Here is a 22,676-nt window from a genome sequence, read left to right as displayed (position 1 = left end):
TTGCCTAAATGCTCAGAAACACAGCACCTCTTGTAGCAACCTAAAAGTTAGGTTTTACACCTCTAAGATTAGGATGTGTTCTCCCTGAGGTGTGGGGTGTTTTCTAGAACATAAGGCCATCCTGCCGATTTCTTATTCATGAAATCATTATATTAACAAATGGGCGCTGGGAAGTAATTCTTAGTTCACTGCCTCCTCAGAGGAAAATTCTCCTGGCTTCCCTTAAATTGAAGCGAAGCCTCATGGTGTCATGCTTACTCTGGTAAACTAAGAAGCCAGGCTTCTCTGTGAAGGCATTGCAGGCTGGTGTTCCATGGGGCCAGCTGCCCTGACATCCTCCCCCTCCCAGATGCTCGCATCCAGGAGGCTTTGTACACACACTACTTGAGTCTTCCTCTAATACCTGGGGATCCAGATTTGACCGCTAGAAGAGAAATGAGCCCTATTGTTCTGTAGTTTTCCGCTTTTGCCAAACGTTAGGCACATTCGACTTGGCTGCTGGAGGATCTCTCAGGCGCTGGCTCCATGCAAGCTGTGTTGAGAGAATGATCGCGGGGCAGATGACCTGAAACCTCAGAGTAGCCAGTGAGGGCTTGAGGATTTCAGTTCCTGGAAAAGGGTGCCACATGGGGGAAAGGACATTTTCTTCATTTTCAGAACATGAGAAAACCCAGTAACTCTTAGCAGGCGTGCTGAATTAGCAAGAGAAGTTTGACTTGTAATCAAAGTTAAGTGAGAAATGGTTTTTTGAACTCTTAAACCCAGGAAATGAGCCTGCCAATCTGCTGTATCTTAGAGATAGCATCTTGGCACCCTGGGAAACAGTGTTTTGACAAACATATTATTGCCCTCATTCTCATATCTTTGAGAGAGTCTTCAAGATTATTAGAAATTTTTGAAAAAGCATAGATACATGCCTGTAGAAACCTTAACGCCTCCACTATGATTTATAGAAGGTTTAGCCAGCCCACACCAGTCTGTCTCTTTTCCCCTCATAGTTACCATTTTGGGGACAATCATGTTTAACAACATATTTCCTGTGTAACAGGGTTCTAGTTGTCTCTAGCAGGACTTTGTCTCCTACATGCTACCTTTAATATGGTGGCTGTCCCCACCGCTCCCCATCTCCTTCATTGCTTTAGGTTGTCCTTTGCGAAGATCCATTGTCCCTATAATTAAACAACCCACTGTCCTGATTAAGTCATTCTCTGTTACTTCAATTACATCCCATTGTTCATTAAATCCTGATGTTTTCACTTCAGCAATCTTGTTTTTAATACTCCTGGCATTTGTGGAGAAACAGTGAAGTTAATTAACATTTCTTGAGGTTTTTTTTTCCTTTTTCTCTCTACCATAGTGCAAATCATTTCCATTATGACTTGCAATAATACTGAAACCATTACTAACTTCATAGTTACTGTTCTGAGCTTCCTGATCAAAGAAGTGAAACCATTTTTTATAATCATTTTAGGTAAGTCATTCCCTAGTTGATGGCAAGCAGTGGAAAATGAAAAATTAACATTAAATGAGTGCTTTAAATGACTTTCCTCTTCATACCCTTTATTCTAATGCCCGTAATCTTGGGATTAGCAAGTGATTTAGTTAACTAAATACAAAAGTATTTAATTTTCTTCTTTATGGCTCAAATGTGACTCTCTTATTTCATTGTTAAGAATCCTTATTCATATTGTACCCCTCAGAGAATGGTAACCTTTGTAGCAATTCATGGTGGAGATAAAGGTGTTTTTTTAGATTTGTCTCTGTTGGCATGTCAAAGGCGGCATTCTGTTGGAAGTTACTGTTGTCTAGAACAGGGATCAGCAAACAAAAGCCTGTGGTCCAGCCTGTGGCCCAAATGTGGCCCTGCTGCCTGTTACAAAGTTTGGTGAGAACACCACCATACCTCTTCATTTACTATTGTCTATGGCTGTTTTCCTGCCACAATTACACAGTTGAGTAGCTGCAACAGAGACCATACAGGCTTCAAAAACTTAAATATTTACTCCCTGGCCTTTTTACAGGAAGTTTACCAGCCCTTAATCTAGAGCTTGATCTAACAGAAAAAGAACTAGAATCCACCCTAACCCCAAAAGGTCTCCTTCTGGGGACCCAACAATGGACGTGCTTCACCACTGTCCATAATCTGAAACTCAGTGGGGGCGCTTTGACAAAAAACAAAAAACACGTATTAAACCTAATATACTCGAGTGAATCATTTTGGCCTAAATCAGATTCTCACTGGATTCTAGCATCAACAAATGTTAGCAGATACAAACAAGTATAGAAAAATTTGTGACACTTCAATTTGAGGAAATTCTCTCCATAATTTTTTCTTTCAAAATGGAAAAGGCTTTCCTCCTCATTCTTCTGCTGGGGGGTAGGGTGTGTGTGGCAAAATACTTTGATCAGGAAGCTTTGGGCTCTCAGTCTTTGGTGAGGAAAGGAAAAGGAGGGTAGAGAGGAGAAGTCGGGAGGCAAAAGCAACATTCAGGGGGCAGGTGGAGGGATGTCCCCCGGCTGCAGACGCCAGCTTGAGAAAAACCTCAGATCAGCAGCTTTTCAGAACTTTAACACTTCTAACTCTGGGCTCACACTGTTTCTGCTGAACTTCTGGAAGTGGTTTTCCTCTCTGTTTCTCTAATTCAGCTTGGTATCAGAACCACTTTTCTCTTGACCTTTATTTGGCTCTGAAGTGAAATTGGAAATATATTTTATAGGTTTTATTTAATGAAAGCAATTGTCGGCCTAAGACCTTTTATGATAAAGTTGTTGGTTTGTAATAAATTCTTTTAAAATTGGCTTCTACGATGGTAAGGTCGCTAGCGAAAGAGGAATGCGGTTGTGTGTCCAGATGCCCTGTAGCTCCATGCATAGGAGATGGGGTTTGGATGTGAATCTGGGCTCAGCCACTTTACTACACTTACATGTTTCCTCCTCTTTAAAACAGGTGGTCACAAAACCTAACTTTGTATGTTTGTCATGAGGTCAGAAAAGAATGTATGTAAGATGTCTAGCCATCATGCCATGGAGTAGGGGCCCATTGTTTATTTATAAGTTTGCTTGTCTGAGCCTTTTTTGTCAACTGGAAGGTCTAGGAAGCCAAAAGTGCCCCTCACCATTCCTTTTTGGTTGATTATATATTGATGATGGTGATGACAATAGTTGATTAGCTAAATCCATTGTCATTAAAATCTTGTGTTACTATTAAAATGTTAATAATATTATTAAAATAATAATCTCTCTGGGTGTTTACAATCTATGGCAGACAACATTCTATTAGACAGCTGTGAACAGGAGACCACAGTGATAAGCCTGAGCAGCTCCCCTCCTAAAGGGGCTGGTTTGTGCCATGCCACATCCTTCCAGTCTAGTCCTGCCCCTGGGTTCTGCCCTATATGTCTTCCAAGTAGGCTTGCCCTTCTATTAGCCGGCTCTTCTTGGTAACAGGCATGTTCCTGAGTTCATTAGGATGCAACTCTGCTGCAAGAAACAGGGCCCCAAGAGACCTGTGGCGTAAGCAACAGAGAAGTTGATTTCCCTTCCACATGTGGTTCTGGGGTGTGCAGCCCAGCGCCAGTGGGATCCTCTGCCCTGGGGCTGCCTTGCTGACCCGGGCTCCTTCCCTCTGGTCCTCAGGTTGCCCTCAGGGTCCGTGGTGTTCACTCACCCCAGCTTCCTTCCACATTTATGCCAGCAGGACGTAAACAGGGCTATAGCAAAGGGGACAGATGGTCACCAGCTGTCTTTTAAGGAAGTTTCCCAGAGGCTGCCACATAACACATCTGCTTAATCTCATTGGCCATAGCACGATCACATGGCCATACCCAGCTGCAGCAGAGGCCGGGAAAGGCCGTCTTCATTCTGGGTGTACGTGAGTGCTATAAAAACGTCTGTGACTGGCACCTGAGCCATGGGGTGCTCCAGATTGAGTGCTTTATGCCAAGCCAAGAAAAGGAAGTTGAGCCTCTTCTACCAGGCTGACTGTCCAACCTGTCTGCTCTGATAACATTTATTGAGAACCTCAGGTAGACGGGAACTGCCCTTCACAGGTTTATCACCTCAAGTGGCTTTTTGGCTTTGTAATTAAGAGCATGGACATATCCTAGTTATGACCCTCATCAGCTCTGTGATGATCTTGAACATATTTCTGAAACTCTGTATCTCAGTTTCTCCATCTGTTAAGTGAGGCTAATGTGCCCACTTCATAGAGCAGTTGTGAGAATTAAGTGAATTAGCAAAGCATTTAAGACAAATTCTGGCACATGGTAAGTGTTCAGTTAGTGCTGGCTATCATTATTAGAAACTAAAGCAGTATTCACTTCTTCAGCTTTTGTTTCTATAAATAGTATAGGGCTTCTTTCTCAGATGGCAGGTGGTGGTTTTGGAAAGGCAAGCATGGTTCTTTAAGCCCTCTACCCTCTGTTCTACCCAAAGGAAGTGGGATTCTTTATCTAGATTTCCTGACCTAATAGACTGAGTAAAGGTCAAAGCTTACTGCTCACAATCTAATTAGTACTGATGCCAAGTATCTCCGTGGTCGAGAGGCCTCCATGTGTAGTGCTACACATGCCTCCTTTCTGGACCAATTCAAAGACCCCTTCCTCCATGCAGTCCTCCCTGATTTCTCTCCCTTTAAAAGCCCTCCTCCAGGCTAGAGGTAATGCCTCTCTAATCTCCACCTGTACCTACTGTTTTCCACCTGGCATTAGAATTTGTTGTATCTATCCCACAGTAGTTCCATCAGTCTTCAAATACTTCCCAGGCAGGATCAGTGCCAGGTTCTACTTTGAATCATCTGCAATGGCCTATCAGTGCAAAGTAGGTGGGTATCAGTGAATGAATTTACCTACCTCAGCATTAACAAAGTGAGTTCTGTCAGGTTGGGTGCATTCAGCTCTAAGTAAGATAAAATCTGAGTAATGGTGCTTAAATGATAAGAGCATGGAATTGCATGCTAGAGCAGAAAGTCTGGAGGCCCCAGGACTGGCCCATCTACTCAGCATTGTCAGGACTCTTGGTCACCATCTCCATACTCCTCTTGGCCTTACCTCCTAGTCACAGAAGAGCTGCCACAGCTCCAAGTGCTGCTCTCCCTTTTGGTTAGGGTGGAAACCCTTTCCCTTTATGTCTCATTCCCAGAACTGGGTTACATGACCAGTCCCTGGTGAAGGAGAAGAGAATTGCTACCAATCATGTTTCCTAAGCTAGCATTACTGCTGTTGATACGTGGCTTCTGTTGGCAAAGGAGAAGAGGTAGCTCTTGATTGGACAACCAACCATGTCTGCTGCTCCAGCTTTGCTGCTACTCTCATGCCAAGGGAATAGGGAGAGCCAGAGCAGTTCCTCTCAACAGAAAGGCAGGTTTTTGGAGAAGAAACGGCTGTACATTTTAGTGCACTTTAGCCTTTTGTGGGTATTGCAAATTAATCACTCTCCCATGGATTTAGACCATGCTTAGTTTATAAAACATTTTCTTACTTTGAAAGACAGGATCACCATATGTTTAAGAACACAGAGCTAGGTGCCTGCTTCTACTATTTTCTTGCTGGTGATCTTGTGCAATTTACCTTACCTCTCTGAGCCTCAGCTTCTCATCTGTAAAGTAGGAATAATAATAGGATCTATGTCATAAGGTTGTTTCTGAGATTATACACACACACGTATACATACACAAGCACATAAAATTTACAGTAGTGCATGGCACACAGGAAGCACTCCTTAATTTGCTATTATTACATGTCATTATTCAGTGATCTCCTCACTTCTTTGAGATAGGAACTGTTAGAATGTTATGGCTTAGAGAAGTTAGCTGACTTGCCACGCTCCCATGGCTCAGTACCAGGAGAAGGGGGTGACCTGGGTGGTCTGATGTCCGTGCTCCACACCTCCCTTACTCACTTTCTCTGTGAGGACTGTGAGTCAGCAAGTACTGATGTGATATATTTGAACCTGGTGGCTCAATATGATTTCAAAGGTGATGCTTTAGTTTCCCAAATGTACTGTGAATTGTCTGAACGCAAGGGCAGGAAGGTCTCTCCCGCATCCAGCCCCTCACATGGAGTCAGGCACAGGGAGCCTCTGGTTGAATGGTCTTGAAGGGAGAGACGGCACTTCCATGGGGGATCCCCCCACCCCCCCGACGTGGAGCAGAGGCCCCAGTTAGTGCGTCTCCTGAGCCTGGGTTGGGTGAGGAGGCCGGGCCTGCTCTGAGAGACCCCGACTACACTTATGCTTTAGGAAACTGCTGTTTGAGCTCGAAGCATAAGCAGCATAAACAATGCATATAAATCAACTTGTGTCCACATTGACTTGAATTCCCTGTGGGCTCTCTAAAATGCTGTTTTACCTTTCTTTCCACCTGTCTCACTGTGGAGGTAGTGGCAGATTTACATTATTTTACATCCAGTTAAGATTTTTTTCCTTTTGGTTATATTCTTAAAAAGAACATTTATTGCCTGTAAAGAGTTGTTTTTGTTGTAGATGGTAGTGCCCTCTAGGTAGTCAAAGAATGTTATTTCACAAATACCTGTAAAACTATTAAACAAGCTGGGATTGGAGGGCTGATCAGAAAGTACTTTCCATTCATCATATCTTTAAAAGCCCTGTGAAATAGCTTACCAGCCATTACTCCCACCAGGAGGGGACCACCGCACAGAGACAGGGAGGCAGGCCCTGTGCCCAGACCATAGGGACGGGACTCGCACTTCCCTGCCAGCCCCCCTGGAACCCCGTTTGGGCCAGGGACCTAGCTTCGGGCTTCGCGTACAGCAGATCTAGCGCAGGGTTCCTGGAGGTCTGGAGGGCTCCTGGGCCATAGGTGGGACTGGGGGTGAGGGAGGGCCATGGGGTAGGAAGAGGCCCCCGCAGTCGAGGTGGCTCAGGGTGCCGGCTCTGGGCCCTGCACTTACCAGCTGTGTCTCTGGAGCAAGTTATTTGACCTTTCAGTGTCCTCACTCCAAAGTGGGAATAACAGTCATACAACCTCTTTCACCAGCACATTGGGAAGATTAAAAGAAGTAGGTCCTGAAGTGGGCCCGGCAGGGTGTCAATAAATATCACTGACATGGAAGCCTCCGCCAGAGGCTTCACCACGTTGGTTCCTTCCAGACAGTCCACCCAACCGTCGCCCTCCCTGCCTTTTCCTGTCCTATTCCAGGGTTTGTGAGCAGAGAGGCATTCTGCACCCCATCCTAGTGGGTGGCAGGTGCAGACCTCGAATGTGCTCTGAGATCCAGCAAGGGAGTGACTCTGCTCCAGGAAGAAGGGAGCTCTCACAGGCCAGGCTGAACCACTGCTTAAGCTCAGAGTTCAGACTCCGCTGAGTCTGACTTTTAATCATTTGGTTGAGACCAAAGAGTTCACTCTTGCTAGTTGTAAGCAGGATTGTGGGGGCAAGATTTGAAGGCAGTAAAAAGAAGACATGCATCTGAGAACCTCCCCAGAGTTCAGAAGCCGCTTGTCTGGGTCAGGGATCCTTACGTTGTATCTCCCAAGTGCCCATGAGCCAGACACTGTTCTAAGTGCTCCGTGGTTAATTCAGTCTATCACCGAGGAACCCCAGGGCAGGTACCACCTTCATTCCCACTATACAGGTGAGACAACTGAGATACCCAGAGGTTCCCCCGCTAAGGCGTGGTGGGCTGGGCTGGGCCCCAGGGGTCTGACCTCAGAGCGGATGCTGCGTCCTCCTCTGCTTGCCAGCAGCACGCTCTTTACTCTGGTAGAGGTACTGAGCATGGAGCCAGCATCCTAGCTGCTCAGCTGTGGCTAAGTCTCTGTTTCCGAACGGTGGCATGCTAATACTAACAACAATACGAATTGTGATATAATCTATGAAATAGTAACTGATCACCATGATTATTATCGCCATCACTGAGCCCTTCCCAGCAGCCTGGCTCTCTGCCAAGCCTTTGACATGCATTATCTCAACCTCCATAACAGTGCCAGAAGGCAGATACTGTTATAACTTCCATTTTAAAGTTGAGTTAACCTGAAGGATCGCCACATTACTGCGTTTTTATTCTTTTAGCATAACCATTAATTAATTATTTTACATTCCCTCTTTACAGTCAGGCTCCAAAAATAGTAAGGTGCCATTTCACACCACCCCCAGTCCCTCTGACTCGATTGCCAAGGTACCTTAAAATCTAAACTGTATGTTAACGCTAATTACAAAACACTCTTAGCATTTCCCTGGATCAGTTCCCCAAAGGATCCGTAGCAGGCAAACTTTGTTGTTTTAGATATGTGTACTTGTTCTTAGGCACAGGTAATCTGAAATTGCTTTTAAATTCATTTTGAAGTAGTCCCTAGTTCTGGGTTTTCATGCATTCACAAAGGCCTTACTTCCCCATTAATCTGACTCTGAGGTTTTGCTGCCCTGGGAGAATGTTAGCTGACAAAATGTTAAGTAATGGCACGGAAATGTAATTAATGCAAGAGTAAGGGTGCGGGGTGGGGCCCCAGCGCTTTAACGAGGGCTCAGGAAACTGTCTGACTACAGCTGTTACGGGGAGGGACAATAAACTCTCCCGTAACTAATGCTGCATATTAAGAACTGGCCTCTTCCTCGTGATGCACATGGCGACCCCGTGACCTTTCCTGTCACCTGGAACTTCACTTCGGGGAACTGTAGTCCTCCTGTTAATGAAAAAGATCATCTCCATTATCCTCATCTACTGTGGAACCTGTCCAGTTCTTTTTTTTCGAGGATGAAATTAGAAATCACCTTTTTTAGGGTATTTATGTGTATATATATTTTACTCTCAGACATATTTATTCAGTGCTTGCTCTACAATGAGAGTTTTAGCTTTCTGTTTTTCTTTCCATTATCCCTAAGAATGGATCATGGAAAAAAGATTAGAGTGGTGTGACTTGCTACAGTGTTTGCTGATATGCTGTCAGAGGTATTAGTGCTCGCCAAGGTTTGTGTCTTTTATGAGTGCCTTTCAGATTTCAATTATCTAATAGACTGGGAAACTTGTTTGTATTCTTGCAGGCATTAAACGTCGTCTTTGAAAAAATCCCAGAAAATGAGAGTGCAGATGTCTGTCGGAACATTTCAGTCAACGTTCTTGATTGTGATACCATAGGCCAAGCCAAAGAAAAGATTTTCCAAGCATTCCTAAGCAAAAATGGCTCTCCATATGGGCTTCAGCTGAATGAAATTGGTCTTGGTAAGGAGATGTGAGAGCTATTTTGTCCCAGTCCTCTGCCGAGCACCCTTCCACCTACCCCTCCCTCCCTGCCCCCAGCATCTGAGCCACAGATTGCTAAACTCACATGGCCCTGGGGGTTCCTGGAGGGCATGCCGAGGGGCCAAGCCAAGAGACTGCAAAGCTCTCCCATGAGCTTTGTGATTCTTTTTAGGAAATACAGTTCTTCAAAGATGTTGGTTTTTTAAAAATTATGTTTGTAAATGAGATTCATGAGATTGCTAACCCTGAGACAGAATGGCTTCACCTTGCATCAAGAAGTACCAAAAGGTGGAAACTGCGTGCCTTCTGTGTGTGTTGGGTGTCACGCTGGCATTTGATTTGTTTGTTGTGATACTGAGCGTGTCATTAGTGGGTGGCTGAGACTGGGTGTCAGCTCCAGCAGCCTGGAAAGGTCATCTTCCTCGCTGCTAATCATGGCCTGTGTTAAGTATATTCTCCATCCTCTCCCAACGAGACACGACATCTGCTGTGAATTCATTCAAGGTTCTACTGGTGCACCGCGAAGGAGAGCATATGCAGGAGCAAGCTGACAGGGTACACTTCACTCAAATGTTCATCAGCATTTTAGAGTTGAGCTCTGCACAGCCCTCCCAGGAGACTGTTGTGGGATTTTACAGCGGATAATGGGACAGGAAGGAGAGTAAAATCGCAGCAGTGACAGGCAGCGTAACGAGGTTCATCTCCCCTCGATGTACAGTTGTAGCCTTGACTACACAGGCAATTAAAATCATCCCACCTGGCCCTCCCATCAAACCTCCTGCTAAAAGGCCATTTAGAGAGTTAGAGAGGCCTGGAGGCAGGGCTGGCAGATCTGAGGGAAACCATGCAAATACATAGCTGCCTCATGACCTGGCTTCAGAGAAAGCAGGGCTCCGGCACCCCTCCTCTGCTTCTCTCCTGTTGCCTAGTGTTGAAGGAACTGTTGGGCACTCGAAGACCATTTTAGCTATATTTGGTTATATGCAGGGTCAAAGGGGCAGTCCCAGCCAGGAAATCATCACATGACCCAGGGCCACCAACTTTTTGCTCTGATCCTACTGCTCACAAACCTGCTTCTCTGGCTGCAAAGGAGATGGGCATGCGGAGCCTGGGACCACAGGGAAAACAGCCCGATGGCCGCAGCCCTGCCGCTGCCAAGTCAGTGGTCGTGTCCTCGTGCCTTTTCTGTTTGTGTGCCCATCGGTTCTTCCTGATACAGGGAGGCAGGAAGCAGAACAGCCGACTAGAAGCTTCACATTGTAGTCTGATGGTAAATGGGGACACAGCATTCCAGCCACATCAGGCTTCTGCACGTCTAATGCTCTTGCAAACTACCTCCAGAGCTGGCCTCTGAAAACTAAGGCAGAGCCTAAGAAACCAGCCACAAATGGTATTGAAATCCAAAACCAGAAGCAGCCATGCTGAGATTTCTTAGAGCAGAGGCTGACGAACTCAGATGCCAGGAGGGGCAGGGGTATAATAAAGAAGGCACATTGGCTCAGCTGGACAACAGAAGGTGGTGGGACCCAGCTTAATTGGGGAACTGCCACTGAAGGGGGGCAGTGCCACTTAGCTTCAGCCAGTGGGTGCTAAGCTCTGGACAGTGTTACCAGATGATCCGGTTTTTAAAGGATAAATCAGTCCAAATTTTTATGTGCAATTTCCTGAACTTTGATGCTGGTGCTGAACTGATACTCAAATAATAAGTAAACCATCATGCAGGTTCACAAAAATAGAAAACACATATTTGTGGGCCACAGACTGACCCTAAGGCACAAGTTGGCAGCCTCTATAAAGGGATTTGAGCCCTGGGGTTTGGTACATTAGCCCAGAGTGTCCCACACACAGGGACCTACAGAAGGTAGATAGTGCATAGTACACCATGTCAACACACACGTGGGAGTACACAGATGTTTGGGTTTTGTTTAATTTTTCTGAAGAGCTGAGTTCCTCTGAGGATGCATTATTTTGTGTTGAATTCACTTCCAGGCTTAACCTCAGAGTAAAAGCTTCAGGGAAAAGTAGTCTTAAAATTTAAAGCCCGAAACATAAAACAAAAACAAAACACTCAAGTGTCTGGTCTGGCTGATACGTCTCCAAACTTTCAAACAAATATTTACCACTCTAAGTTTTATCTGTTAATAATTGCAATTATTACAGAGTAGCACTGAAAATTTCTCATTGGAATTTTAGAAGAGAACAAAATGCTCTTTATGTATTTATTTTCAGAACTTCAAGTGGGCACACGACCAAAAGAGCTTCTGGACATCGACAGCTCCTCTGTGATTCTTGAAGATGGAATAACCAAGCTAAACACCATTGGCCACTACGAGGTAAGGGCAAGGTTTAGCCCTCAACGTCTCCTTCCCCACCCCAAATTCTAACGGGATTAGATCATCTTCAGCATCCTGTAAATTCTGTGAAGAATTATAGGACTGCCACCCTTTTCTGGACTAGTTTTTGCAGATTGCTTGTCTCTGGAGAAGTTGTTGTCGTTATTCCTTCAGAAAAGCCCACGAATAACTGTCTTTCGTGGTCTACTTGCCCTCCTCCCCCAACTTTCTGCAGGCTTCGCTTTTCCTGCAGCCCAGTCACGCTCTGTCCTGCAGTTTAGGTCAGACACTCTTCTTTATGAGCTCCTCTGACCTGGTCAGTAGAATTATCATTTGACTGGGGCTGAGCAAAGCCAGGAAAAGTCTCTCAGTGCTCACAAGAGGTAGCATAACCTTTGGTGTAGTGGCATTTTTTTCTGAAAAAGTTTTGCATTTCCTGTTTTGTTTGCAGTATTCAGTGATATCTTTTGGCCCTGACCCACATGCTGGGTGAGGCTGAGGTAGGTAAGGGGCACATGTGAGCTCTCAGAGATCTGAGTGCCAGAGAAGCCAGCACAGAGCAGGAAGAGGAGACGGGAGGTTCCTGAACACACTGGGTTACTGGGAGTCATTCAGCGACATTTGTCTAAATCTTTGCTCAGTATCTACTATGTGCTAAGATCTGGGGATGCACGTGAAAGGAAAAAAGACCAGGTCCCTGACCTCAAGGAGCCTACAGCCCTGGGGACAGGGTGAAAAGTGAAAGGAGACAGTGAAGTAACTCCTTACACTGTACTGGGGCATCTGAGAAGCATCGGAGCATCTGAGAAGGCTTCCTGGAGGAAGCTGTGACTGAGCTGAGACCTGCAGAGTAAGGGGAACTTAACCAGGCTGGGGTGGGGGCCAGCACGCCCAGCAAGGGAGAGCATGTGTGTTCTGCTTGTAGACTGGCTAAAGCTCGAGAGGGCAGGGGTGGTAGTGAGAGCTAATCATCGCCGACGTCCCGGAGCTCTTGCTCTGTGCCTGGCGTGTCCTCAGCATTTCCCCTTATTTCAGTTCCTTCCATCCCAGAGCAGTCCTGTGAGGTAGGCAGTGGTGCTAACCCGCCTTACAGATGGGTGCACCGAGGCTCCGGGAAGCTTACGAACAGCCCGTCAGTGGCAGGGCCAAGGCTGGGCCGCAGGTAGCTGGGCCCTAGGCCTATGGATTCACTGTCCCGTCAGGATGCGGCCGCACAGTGTGAAGTCTTGGAGGGTCATAAGCAAGGGAGATCAGGTCTCAGAAAATGGCCGTGGCTGTGCATGGAGCCTGAGTATAAGAGGTGCAGGCCCAGAAATAGGGAGACCCGTCAGAGCTGTCATTAGTGTTCTGGGTGAGGGCTGACGCTGGCCAGAAATGACACAGCGGCTCTCGAAATGCAGACAGGTGGACGCTGCCGGCCCTGCGGACCTGGGGGGGTTGGGGAGGGCAGGGAGGGTCAGGAAGGCACTCAGGGCTGGTGGTGCTGTCGCAGGGCCGCAGGTGCTGTCCCAGAGACGGGGCAGCCAGGACTGGCTTTCCAGGCCACTCGGGCGCCTCCGGTCACTCACGGCGGTGACGTCCCAGGGAGGCGTGTCTGCACCCAGAAGGCCTTTGGACCTGCCAGGCTACCCCCTCCCCCGGGGAGGAGCTGAGACTGTTCCTTGCACCCAGCTTTCTGGGCAACAGCCAGGAACAGAGGACACCTGAGCCTTGGGCCGTTTGGCTGGGTGGGTCTCACAGCCAGTTTGGAAACAGTCACTTTGTGGGACACCTGGGTGGGTGCTGCCCTGCAGCCGTGGCTATGGGGTGTGGGGCGCCCAGCAGAGAAAGCTGCCGGTGAACAACTCGCTCCTATCCTCAACCTCTGCTGCCCAGACCTTCCTGCTGTGGAATCATCTTGCCAAGAGCTGTGGGTCTTAGCCTTTGGAGTGTAAAAATCCCCAGGGAACTTTCTGAATGTACGTATTCGTGTCAGTGGGCCACATTTGGAGAAGCTCTGTTTCAGAGGGAGTTTACCGGACAGGAGGGGTTAGAGCTGGGGTGAAGTGCTTAGAGAGGGCTCATCATGGCTGCAGTTTGAAGTTCAGGGTTGCAGCTGGGCAGAGATCTTTCCTCCCTGCGTGTCTGGTAGCAAGCTTCTCTGGGCAAGTTTGGAAGGAACCCGGCCACAGATGCTCTCCTTTGGCCCTCTTCGTGGAAGTGCTTGCCATGCTCAGCTGTGCAGGGAGGGCTGAGCCACCCTGAGCAGGCTTCTCAGCATCCCCTGGCAACTGTGTGGCATGGCAGGGGCCCCAAAGGAAGGGGCTGTGGCCACTCGCTGCCCTTCCTAGGGAAAGGCAGGCCAAGCACCCCCGCAGGGAGGACGGAGAACTGCCACAGCTGTCCGCGGGGCAAGCGGAAGGCTGTCAGGAGAGAGGGAACATCAGTCTTCAGTGGAGACATGGGCTATGCGAGACACCTATCTGCTTAAGGATGATAATGAAATTAATCTGGCCTGTAGTCACTTCCTGTCCAAATGATTTATTGGCCTTATACCCTAGCATTGCCACATGGAGGTAATAAATGACAAGACTAGGACACAAGGGCCTAAAGGATTCTCCTTATGTTTAAAAAGCTAAGCCATAAGGCAAATAAACGCGGAGAGCTTGAAGGAAGGTCATCGGGCATGGCGTTCTCTGCCTGGACCATCTCAGATGCTCTGTTTTTTCAAAGACTGTTGGGGCAAAAGCATCCACCACCACACTCTGCCACTTGGTTTAGCAGCGACTGTGTAGAGTCAGAATTTGGAGTCATTTGACAGGGCTGAGCTGAAGCTTACTTTGCCCTTTCGTTAAAGAAAAATTTTCTCTCCAAACACTTTCATTTCCCTCCTGAGAGACAAGATGCTAATTATCACTCTTATTCATTTACTAAAGCACCCTAGTTTGAGTCACTGTAAGTGCTTGAAAGCAAAAAGCTATATTTCATTTAAAAATAGGGTCTAACTTGGAATTTTAAGTGATTCAGACTCACCTCCCCCCAATTAGCCCAAATTAGTTAGGTTTTAAAGTTAATCTTTAGCGACTGCCAGGTCCTCCTCCTAGCTTAACCAAGTCCCATTGCTGGAGAACCGAGCCTGCTGCTTCTCGCCTTGTTCTGGCCTTAGGGCAAACAGAGGGGAGCTGTTCTCTTCTGAATGATTTACTGTCCAAATATTTGAAGAGCAGGTTTCTAGAGGGGGACCTCAAGGCACAGCAAAAATGTAGCGTCTCATGGACGGGATGCAGCCTCCAGAGCCCCAAGCTGCTGGCAGTGCCCTGTCCACCTACAGGTTGGCTTGCTTGCCAACCCTGGGTGTCAGCAAGATTGCTTTCCACCCTGATGACAGCAGCGCTGTTCGCATGCATTCATGCAGCTCATGTTCACAAAAGCCCTGTGCTGAAGGTGCTTTTATTACTCTTACTTTGCATCAGATGAATGCAGAGGAGGGCGAATTTCTGCTCCAGTCTCATTCTGTCCTGTGCAGACGAGGGGTAAAGCCGACATCTTCACAAACACATTAAGCCAGAGGCATCTTTCTCCCCTATAATTAAATCCTTGCAAGTGCTTCTTTGACTAGCAGTTGCTGTATGTGCATTTACTATGAGGGGAACTGTGCTGTGTTGTGGAGCTGGTGAATTCATTTGTGTGTGGTCGGGGGTAAGGTTGGTGGTGGCTTCTCCAGGCTCAGGCTTTCTGCCCTGCACCAGCAGGTGGCTTGTGGTGGGCCCCAAAGGAAGGGGATGTGACCTTTGGCAGGATGGTGTTATCGCACCCACAGGCTGCTCTGGAGCAGCAGCAAACGTGCAGGACAGGTGGTGTGTCCGGCAGGAAATGTTCTCTACAGATCATGCCTCTTGTTTTCAGCTGTGAAGTTTTCAGGGGCAAAAAAGACATTTAACCCCATGTCATTGAGAATGTTCCTTGTAACTGGTGCATGCTAATGCCAAAGCTGTCATTCAAGTGACATTTAAAGCTCATAGGAATGTTCCAAAGCATCTGGGTAAGGTCAGCGGTCCTTCCAATCAAGTGTGTCATCTGTGACCCTAAAATAAAGGGATCGGATTGCCTCTAAAGGTCTCTATAAGCGTGAACAGCTAGATATTTAACAAGCACATGGGGTGCTTCTTGCATACGAGGCACTGTTCTAAGGGCTTTTACAAATAACATACCCTTTAGTCCTCTTTAGAGCACAGTGAGATGTGGAGACTGTCATTATCCCCATTTTGAGGCACAGGGAGGCTAAGCAACTTGGCCCAGGTCACATGGCTCTTGTCACTGATGTCCCAAGGCTGGGAGCAGGTGGAATGGAAGTGCACTGAGACTCTGTGGCTCCTCTGCGGGCCAGAGGGATAACTCTGCTGAGAACTGGTAGTTACCTTCTCTGAGGTCAAATTCAAAAGGGTAACAACATTTTACGATGAATCTCGTGTCTATGAAATTTATCAAAATTCTTCCCTGTTTCAATTCCTACTTTAACATCCTTTAAGGCCAACATTCCTTGAAGAAAATGATAGTTCCCTTCATCAGAAGGGAGTCTTCTCTCAAGCATCCAAGAGCTGACAACTCCAGTGCCACAGAAGCACAGGGTCCCAGTTTCTCACACACTCTTGGAGGCCAAACTGCCTCCCGAGGACTAGGTCAGGATTCTAGCAGTCCTCAGGAGTTTGTCAGGGCTAATTCCAAGCACACAAGAAAGAAACAGGTACCCTACTGGCATTTTCACTAGTCTGGGAACCACGTGTGCCTTGACGTGCCTGTTGACAATGTTCTCATAGCCCCTTCCAGACGCAGATGAGCCCTGAACCTCTCTCTCCTTGGCTTAAGGACTGAGCCAGGGCATCCCTCTGGCCCTGAGGACACAGATTCCTTTTTCATCTGCCTCCAGTCTTGGGGTGCCAATGAGAAGAGCTAAGGGGAAACACAAGGAGAGCAGGTCTGAGGAATGGCTGCTGGGACACTGTTAGTTGAATAAAATTTTGCTTAAACATACTACCGTTTTAGGAATGGGAGGATCCGTATGGGTTTGCATGTGTTGATTTGTACTGATTATTGTGTTTTGAGATTTTTTTTTTAAGGAATAGTATCACAATATTTCAGATCATATTCAACTATGAATATGGTCAGTATTCATAATTTTTTATAACATTTGTAGGCTAAGATTCCAGTTTTCCTCTTAGGCTAAACTATATGAACTTGCCAATATCCGACCATTTTTACCTACAGAAATGGCCATCTCATAAGGTTTAATATAAACTCAACCATGTATTTCTAGAAAATCTATTTTTGTGGAATTATCTTCAGTTTATGCCATAAAGATATTTTACCACAAAGAAATCTCACCGTCACTTGCACATGCTTGGGAGGCTGTGTAGCTTGTTTATTTCAGGAGTGACTTTAAATTATTGACATGGGTCCACTTATCCCTGTGGGCACAACTCTTAATCCCAATGATGGAAAAGCCCATAGTCATCTCCACTTCATTCCAGCATGGGCCGGTCGTCACTGAAGGTGTGCCGCCTCGTCACACTGAATCCGGGAGCAGCCCGAGACTGGAAGGAGTTTAACTTGAAATGCCATGTGTACCAGTTCTGCTTGGGCTGGAGAAACCTCCCTGCCTCAGATTCATCTAGAGACATTAATCTTTCTTTGATTTAATTTGGTTTTCATTCCTAAAGCAGGGGCCCGGCGGACGCTCCCTGCCTCACAGAGTACCGGAGGATTAATGAGCCACTTAGGAAAGCATTTGGAGTTTTTCAGATGGAACAAACAGCATCATATTTTTAACCCTTTGTATTCTGACGCACTTTTCAAAAAGGCATTTCTGTCCTTAACTTGGCAGCAGCCGACTTGTGCAAAACAGAAAATGGAAACCTTTTCCCCTGACAAACATCTGTACATAAACTAGTTTTCTGTCTTTACAATGGTGTTAAAGCGTCATGTGGGGGAAAATGTTTCAGCCCTAGAGCAGCTGTGAAAGTTAGAACTACACTCACACAAATACATGCTCACACGCACACAACTCATCCACTAATAAAATGCTTTTACACTTGCTCTTGGGAGATAATTTCAGAGTAAAATTTCCTCGGCACAAGCTGCGTCTGCCCTTAGTGCCTGAGCGCTGCGCCAGCAGTGAGTAGTTGTTGCCAGCACTTGAAAAGACATTTGAACTTTTGGCAGCGCTCCTTATCGGAAGGCCCATCCGTGGTGTTTGTGATTATAGAGCAAGGGTGTTCGCTTTTGGCAAAACAAAGCATCTGACAGTAGAGGAGTATTGGCTCAACACTCAACAGGATCCATTTGGGATTCATTCTTTGACAATTACCCAGAATGAATCACCAGCTTCCTTTTATAAAAAGATATTTATTGGCTTAGAAACAGCATATCCAGCTCTTCATGGGGAGGAACTTGGTAACTATGTTCAAACATTCTCAGTGTCTGATGATTGCTAAGGGGGTACCTGCACAGAACGTTTAATTGCATCAAATGGAGGAGAATGGAAAAATCCCCCCAGAAAACAATGAATAGCTCAAGAGAAAAGGAGAGGATATTTGGTAGGAACAGCAGTCAAAGAGCTCCGTAAGAATTCAGAATCCACGCCTGAGACACTCTGCAGAGGCCCGATGGCCCAGCGCACAGCCCCCTCCCCGCAAGGTGCCGCGGACACCAGCAGCTGGGGCCTCCGGCCCGCACTCCGCGCGCGCTGGACGGCAGCCCAGAGGCCTCTCCAGGGCTGGCCCTCGCTCTGCTTCTGCCCGAGGGTAACCTGAGGGAGACTAGGCTTTAATCCTTCCACCTTTGCTCAGCCGGTTTGTACATTCTGGTAACTGCTGAGCAGCAAGCCAGAAGAGAAAGTCTAGGTTTCTGCTTTTTTCCAAGTGGGGGAAGGCCAGTTCTCATTAGCGTTAGAATTCATAACAGCCTTAGAATTTCGGGGTGGAGGGAAGCAGTGCTCAGCTATTAATATTCAGAGAGGACAGGGTTAATCCTCCACAAACCTAGAACGGGGACGATTTGTGCATCCCTGACCTATCCTTCAAGGCCCATGTTTTATATTTTTATGGGCCAGCTCCTCGGAACAATTTACTCCTCCCAGAGTGAGGCCTGCCCTCTGCAGTTCAGCATCTAGTCTCCCTCTGCCTGAAGGGCCCCTCTTCCCCTGGTTGGCTGTCGGGGAGGGGCGCGCTGGAGGGCCGTTGTCTGTGGGTTCCACAGCCCCACAAGGCCTCAGGCCACGACTCTTTAGCTCTGAAAGCAGTGATACACAGACACTGTCTCAAGTGTGGTGGACGCATTTATTTGTCAAACTTGTGTATCTAACATCTGTGGCAATTTTTTAACAGTCCGGTTATATAATTCTTATAAAGATCACCTTTTTAAAGCATACAATTGACTGGTTTTTGGTACATACAGAGTTGTGCTACCATCGCCATGACCTAATTTTCGAACATTTTTATTACCCTAATAAAAAACCTTGAGCTTATCAGAAGTCACTCCTCAATCCTCTGCCCCCAGCCTTAGGCAACTAGTAATCTATTGTCTGTATAAATTTACCTGTTCTGGACATTTTATATGAATGGGATGTGGTCTTTCACAAGTGGTTTCTCTTAGCATGGATGTTTTGACGTTCATTCATGTAGCAGGGGTCAGTGTTTCTTCTATTGTATGGCATTTTTTTCATAGCATATTCATACAGTGGAATAATATACACTAGTTTTTAAAGGACGTACTGCTGTTAGCTGCAGCAATGTGGATAAACACCACAGACCTTATATTGACCCTAAGAAAACACTGTATGATTCCATTTATATGAAGTTCAAGAACAGATAAAACTAATCAATGGTTATGGAAGTCAGAATAGCAATCACCTCTGGATGAGGACTGGGGTGGGTATTGACCGGGAAGTACTTCTCAGGATCTTGAAATAAATTTTGTTTTAATGTGGGTAGTAGCTACACAGTTACATAAGTGAACTTTCACTGAGCTGTACACTTACTATTAGTGCATGGTAAGTTCTTTTAAAAAAGTATAGTTTTATTAAAAAGTATACAGCTTTCATGATTGTATAAGCTTCTTTAAAGATACAAACTTGCAGAAAAGAAAACAAATCATAAGTCTACTGCCTGATGAAGTATCAAAGGTGAGCACATCCTAGAATTCCCCTCAGGTCACAAAATAGAACATTACAGGAGGCTCAGGAGCCCCTCCTGATCGCTACCCCCCACTCCCTTCCCCAAACGTCTGACAGACTTTCTCACAGCTCTGCGCGAAGGGAGTCGCACAGTACGCTTGCCTTCGTGTGGGGTTTCTCTTGCTCGGCATCGCTGTGAGGTTCCTCCTTGTGCATGTAGCCGTAATTTGCTCACTTTCACTGTTTGATATTGTCATATGGATGTACCCCAAAATTACTTATTCATTTAAGATGATATTTGGATTGTTCCCAGTTTGAATTAATTACAGACCATTTACAATGAGGGTATGTACTTATTTCTGTTGGGTATGATACCTACATGTAAAATTGCTCTGTCTTACGGTTGGACACCAACTTTAGATACCAGTTCTTAAAAACCTATCTTTTAGCATTTCTTAACAGGTAAATTTAAAAATAAGAAAATAAAATTTAAGGTGGTTCCAGCCTCTCTAGACCCGTCAGCGCAGCGCAGTCCTCCCCTCTTCCAGAGACCGCCCACCTCCCGTTAGCGCCCGGCCTCCCCCTTCTAGCACTTGCCCCACCGAATTCCGTGGCCTTGTCTGACTCCTTCACAGGACGGTGAGCTCCTTGAGGGCAAAGACGGTGCCTTGCTCATCACTAGAGCCCCAGCCCCCAGCACAGTAGAAATTCTTGACAAATATTTAGCTTAGTAAGAAAGTGTAAGATCCATCCAGCCATGTAATTCCTGGATGAAGTTGAGAAATACATTGTTTTGAAAACTCATGTTTTTATCTTTCTTTTCAGGTATCAAATGGATCCACTATAAAAGTCTTTAAGAAGATAGCAAATTTTACTTCAGGTAACCCATATATCATGCTTTTAACCTTTTCTTCTCACCCAGCTTTATAAAGCACTGCTTTTTGCCTCTCTCAGATGTATTGTCACAAAGGTGAGACTGAGTTGTTGCTGAGCAAGTCTCTGAAGGCAGAGGACAGCTGTTTCTGTTTCTGGGCCCGAGAAGGCGCGCCCTGCAAGGACCGCAGCAGTGGGCGCCAGGCCTGCCCAGCGCTGAGGGGGCGCCGCCCCTGGGCGTCCGAGACTCGGCCCTCCCGATTCTCTTCCCAAGGGCTCAGCAGGAGGGGGGCTGACAGAGGAGACCCCCTGGCGGACTGCGAGGGAAGCTTGCAGACCATCACGCGGCCCTGCCAGTGCTGAGCAAACGAGATCGCCCCCTTGGGAAGCCCAAACCTCCCAGGGATGGCACGCGCCAAGTTCCCGGAGGGTGGGGGGAGAAACTACAGAGGGGGCTTTTATGGGAAAATAGGCCGGCGTCCCATCTACCTGCCTGGCAGTTTGGGGCGAGGAAACACTGAGGGGGAGAACCGCAGGGCCTGTTCCAGGTTTGTGGCCAGAGAAATCACACCCCAGCCAAGACACTCGGTGCCCAGCCCTCAGCAAGGTTCAGGGTCTGGCTCAGTCCTTCTCAACACACGGCGGGAGGCGGGCTTTGGTTCCTGGATTCGGTCCTAGGCACAGCCTGGTCGGTCCCACCATGAGAGCAGGGCTCTTAAAATAGCCAGGACGACGCGGTAGTTTGTAGGACACCCCTTTGGGGATCCCCGCTGTCCATCACTCCATCAGGCGCAGTGAGAGCAGCCGTCTTGCAGAGGGTGGCTGTCATGTGACACAGGGGATCGGTGTCCCTGTGCTGTTAAATGCACACAGCTGTGTATTTGAGGCCTCAAGGACTGGGCCTTTTGCACTGGATCTCTCCACCAGACTGCCCGCAGCCAGCGCCTCTGCTTCCTCCGTGTCCAGTCCGGCTGAGCGCCTCTGCTTTGGTCACTGTCCTAACCCCCCAGAGCCTGCCCTGTGCCCCTTCATCAGCCCCTCTATCATCATCCCACCCCCGCATGACCCCAACCGCCTGCTGCTCAGGAACCTGCCCCAGGCAGTGCCCGAGAGGCACACAGCGGCAGTCACTGTGACCTCAGGGCACCCGACCTGTCCAGGGCCCTGGGGCAGCCTCCTCCCACCGTTTCTCTAGGCAACTCACCCTGTGCCCTCCGTAATTCCACCTTCTCTCCTCAGAGCTCTACCCACACAGCTCTCCTGTCAGGTGGACTCCACTTGAGCTTCAAAGAAACGGGAATCAGAACCCCCTCAGCATCCAACACCCTGACCCGTCTGCCCATTTCCTCATTTCCCCTTACATTCCGGGGCTTCCCTTCCTCCCGTCCAAGGCCAGTCTCCCGCCTGGATCCCACCATCCTTCCCTGCCTTCTGAACATCCTCATGCCACCCGATAGTCTATTCTCTCACCCGTACTTTCTGTACCGCCCCATCTATTGTACTGTTTCCATTACCATGTCAAGATGGTCTAGTCTGTCATCTTTAAAACAAAATCCCAGTACCTCAATCTTCTTTTCCCTCAATTTATTACTTCCTTTACAGTCACACTTCTTCCAAGACTGTCTTCATCTTCACTCTGTCCTCTCCCACTTGCTCTATGAGCTCCACCCCATTGCCTCCTCCTCACCTTAGGGCCCTTGCCCCCCTATTCCCTTCCAACACGTGCCTGGCTAACTCTACCCATTCACTTAGGTTCAGCTGCAACATCTCTTCCTTAGGGAAACCGACTAGACTAGGCCAGTTCCTTGTTAGACACTTAGCATGTAATTGTTCCTCACAATCCTATCACAATTGTAATTCATCAGCTGTGCAATTAGTATGAAGCCTCTCACTGGCTAGGCTGTAAATCCCATCTGGGTGGGAACTGGGCCCGTCTTACTCATTGCTGTGTTCCCTGTAGCCCTGGCATGCATTAGGAGCGCCAAGTAAAGTTGTTAAATGAGTGATGCCTGAACCTCTCCTACTCCATCCCCAGCAGTGCTCATTCAGCCTGTGTTAGCACAGGGCCAGGGCACTTGCTTTCTACTCCAGCCCCTGGCCCATCTGCCTTCACCCTGTTCCTGA

The 22,676-nt window shown here is 47.3% G+C and overlaps 1 protein-coding gene across 1 annotated transcript in view; it reads left to right on the top strand.

The window, feature by feature from the left end:
- Positions 1-22,676, top strand: part of PLXNC1 (plexin C1) — a 132,218-nt gene that overhangs the window by 101,227 nt on the left and 8,315 nt on the right. The window contains exons 22-24 of the mRNA XM_036891047.2: positions 8,999-9,176; positions 11,427-11,530; positions 20,505-20,559. Coding sequence (XP_036746942.2) covers positions 8,999-9,176; positions 11,427-11,530; positions 20,505-20,559 — 337 coding nt within the window. The remainder of the gene's footprint in view (positions 1-8,998; positions 9,177-11,426; positions 11,531-20,504; positions 20,560-22,676) is intronic.

The sequence above is a fragment of the Manis pentadactyla genome, chromosome 10, assembly GCF_030020395.1.
Source record: "Manis pentadactyla isolate mManPen7 chromosome 10, mManPen7.hap1, whole genome shotgun sequence".
NCBI classification, from domain to species: domain Eukaryota; kingdom Metazoa; phylum Chordata; class Mammalia; order Pholidota; family Manidae; genus Manis; species Manis pentadactyla.
The sequence above is the reverse complement of the archived record's forward strand: the minus strand, read 5'-3'. Positions and strand labels throughout refer to the sequence as shown.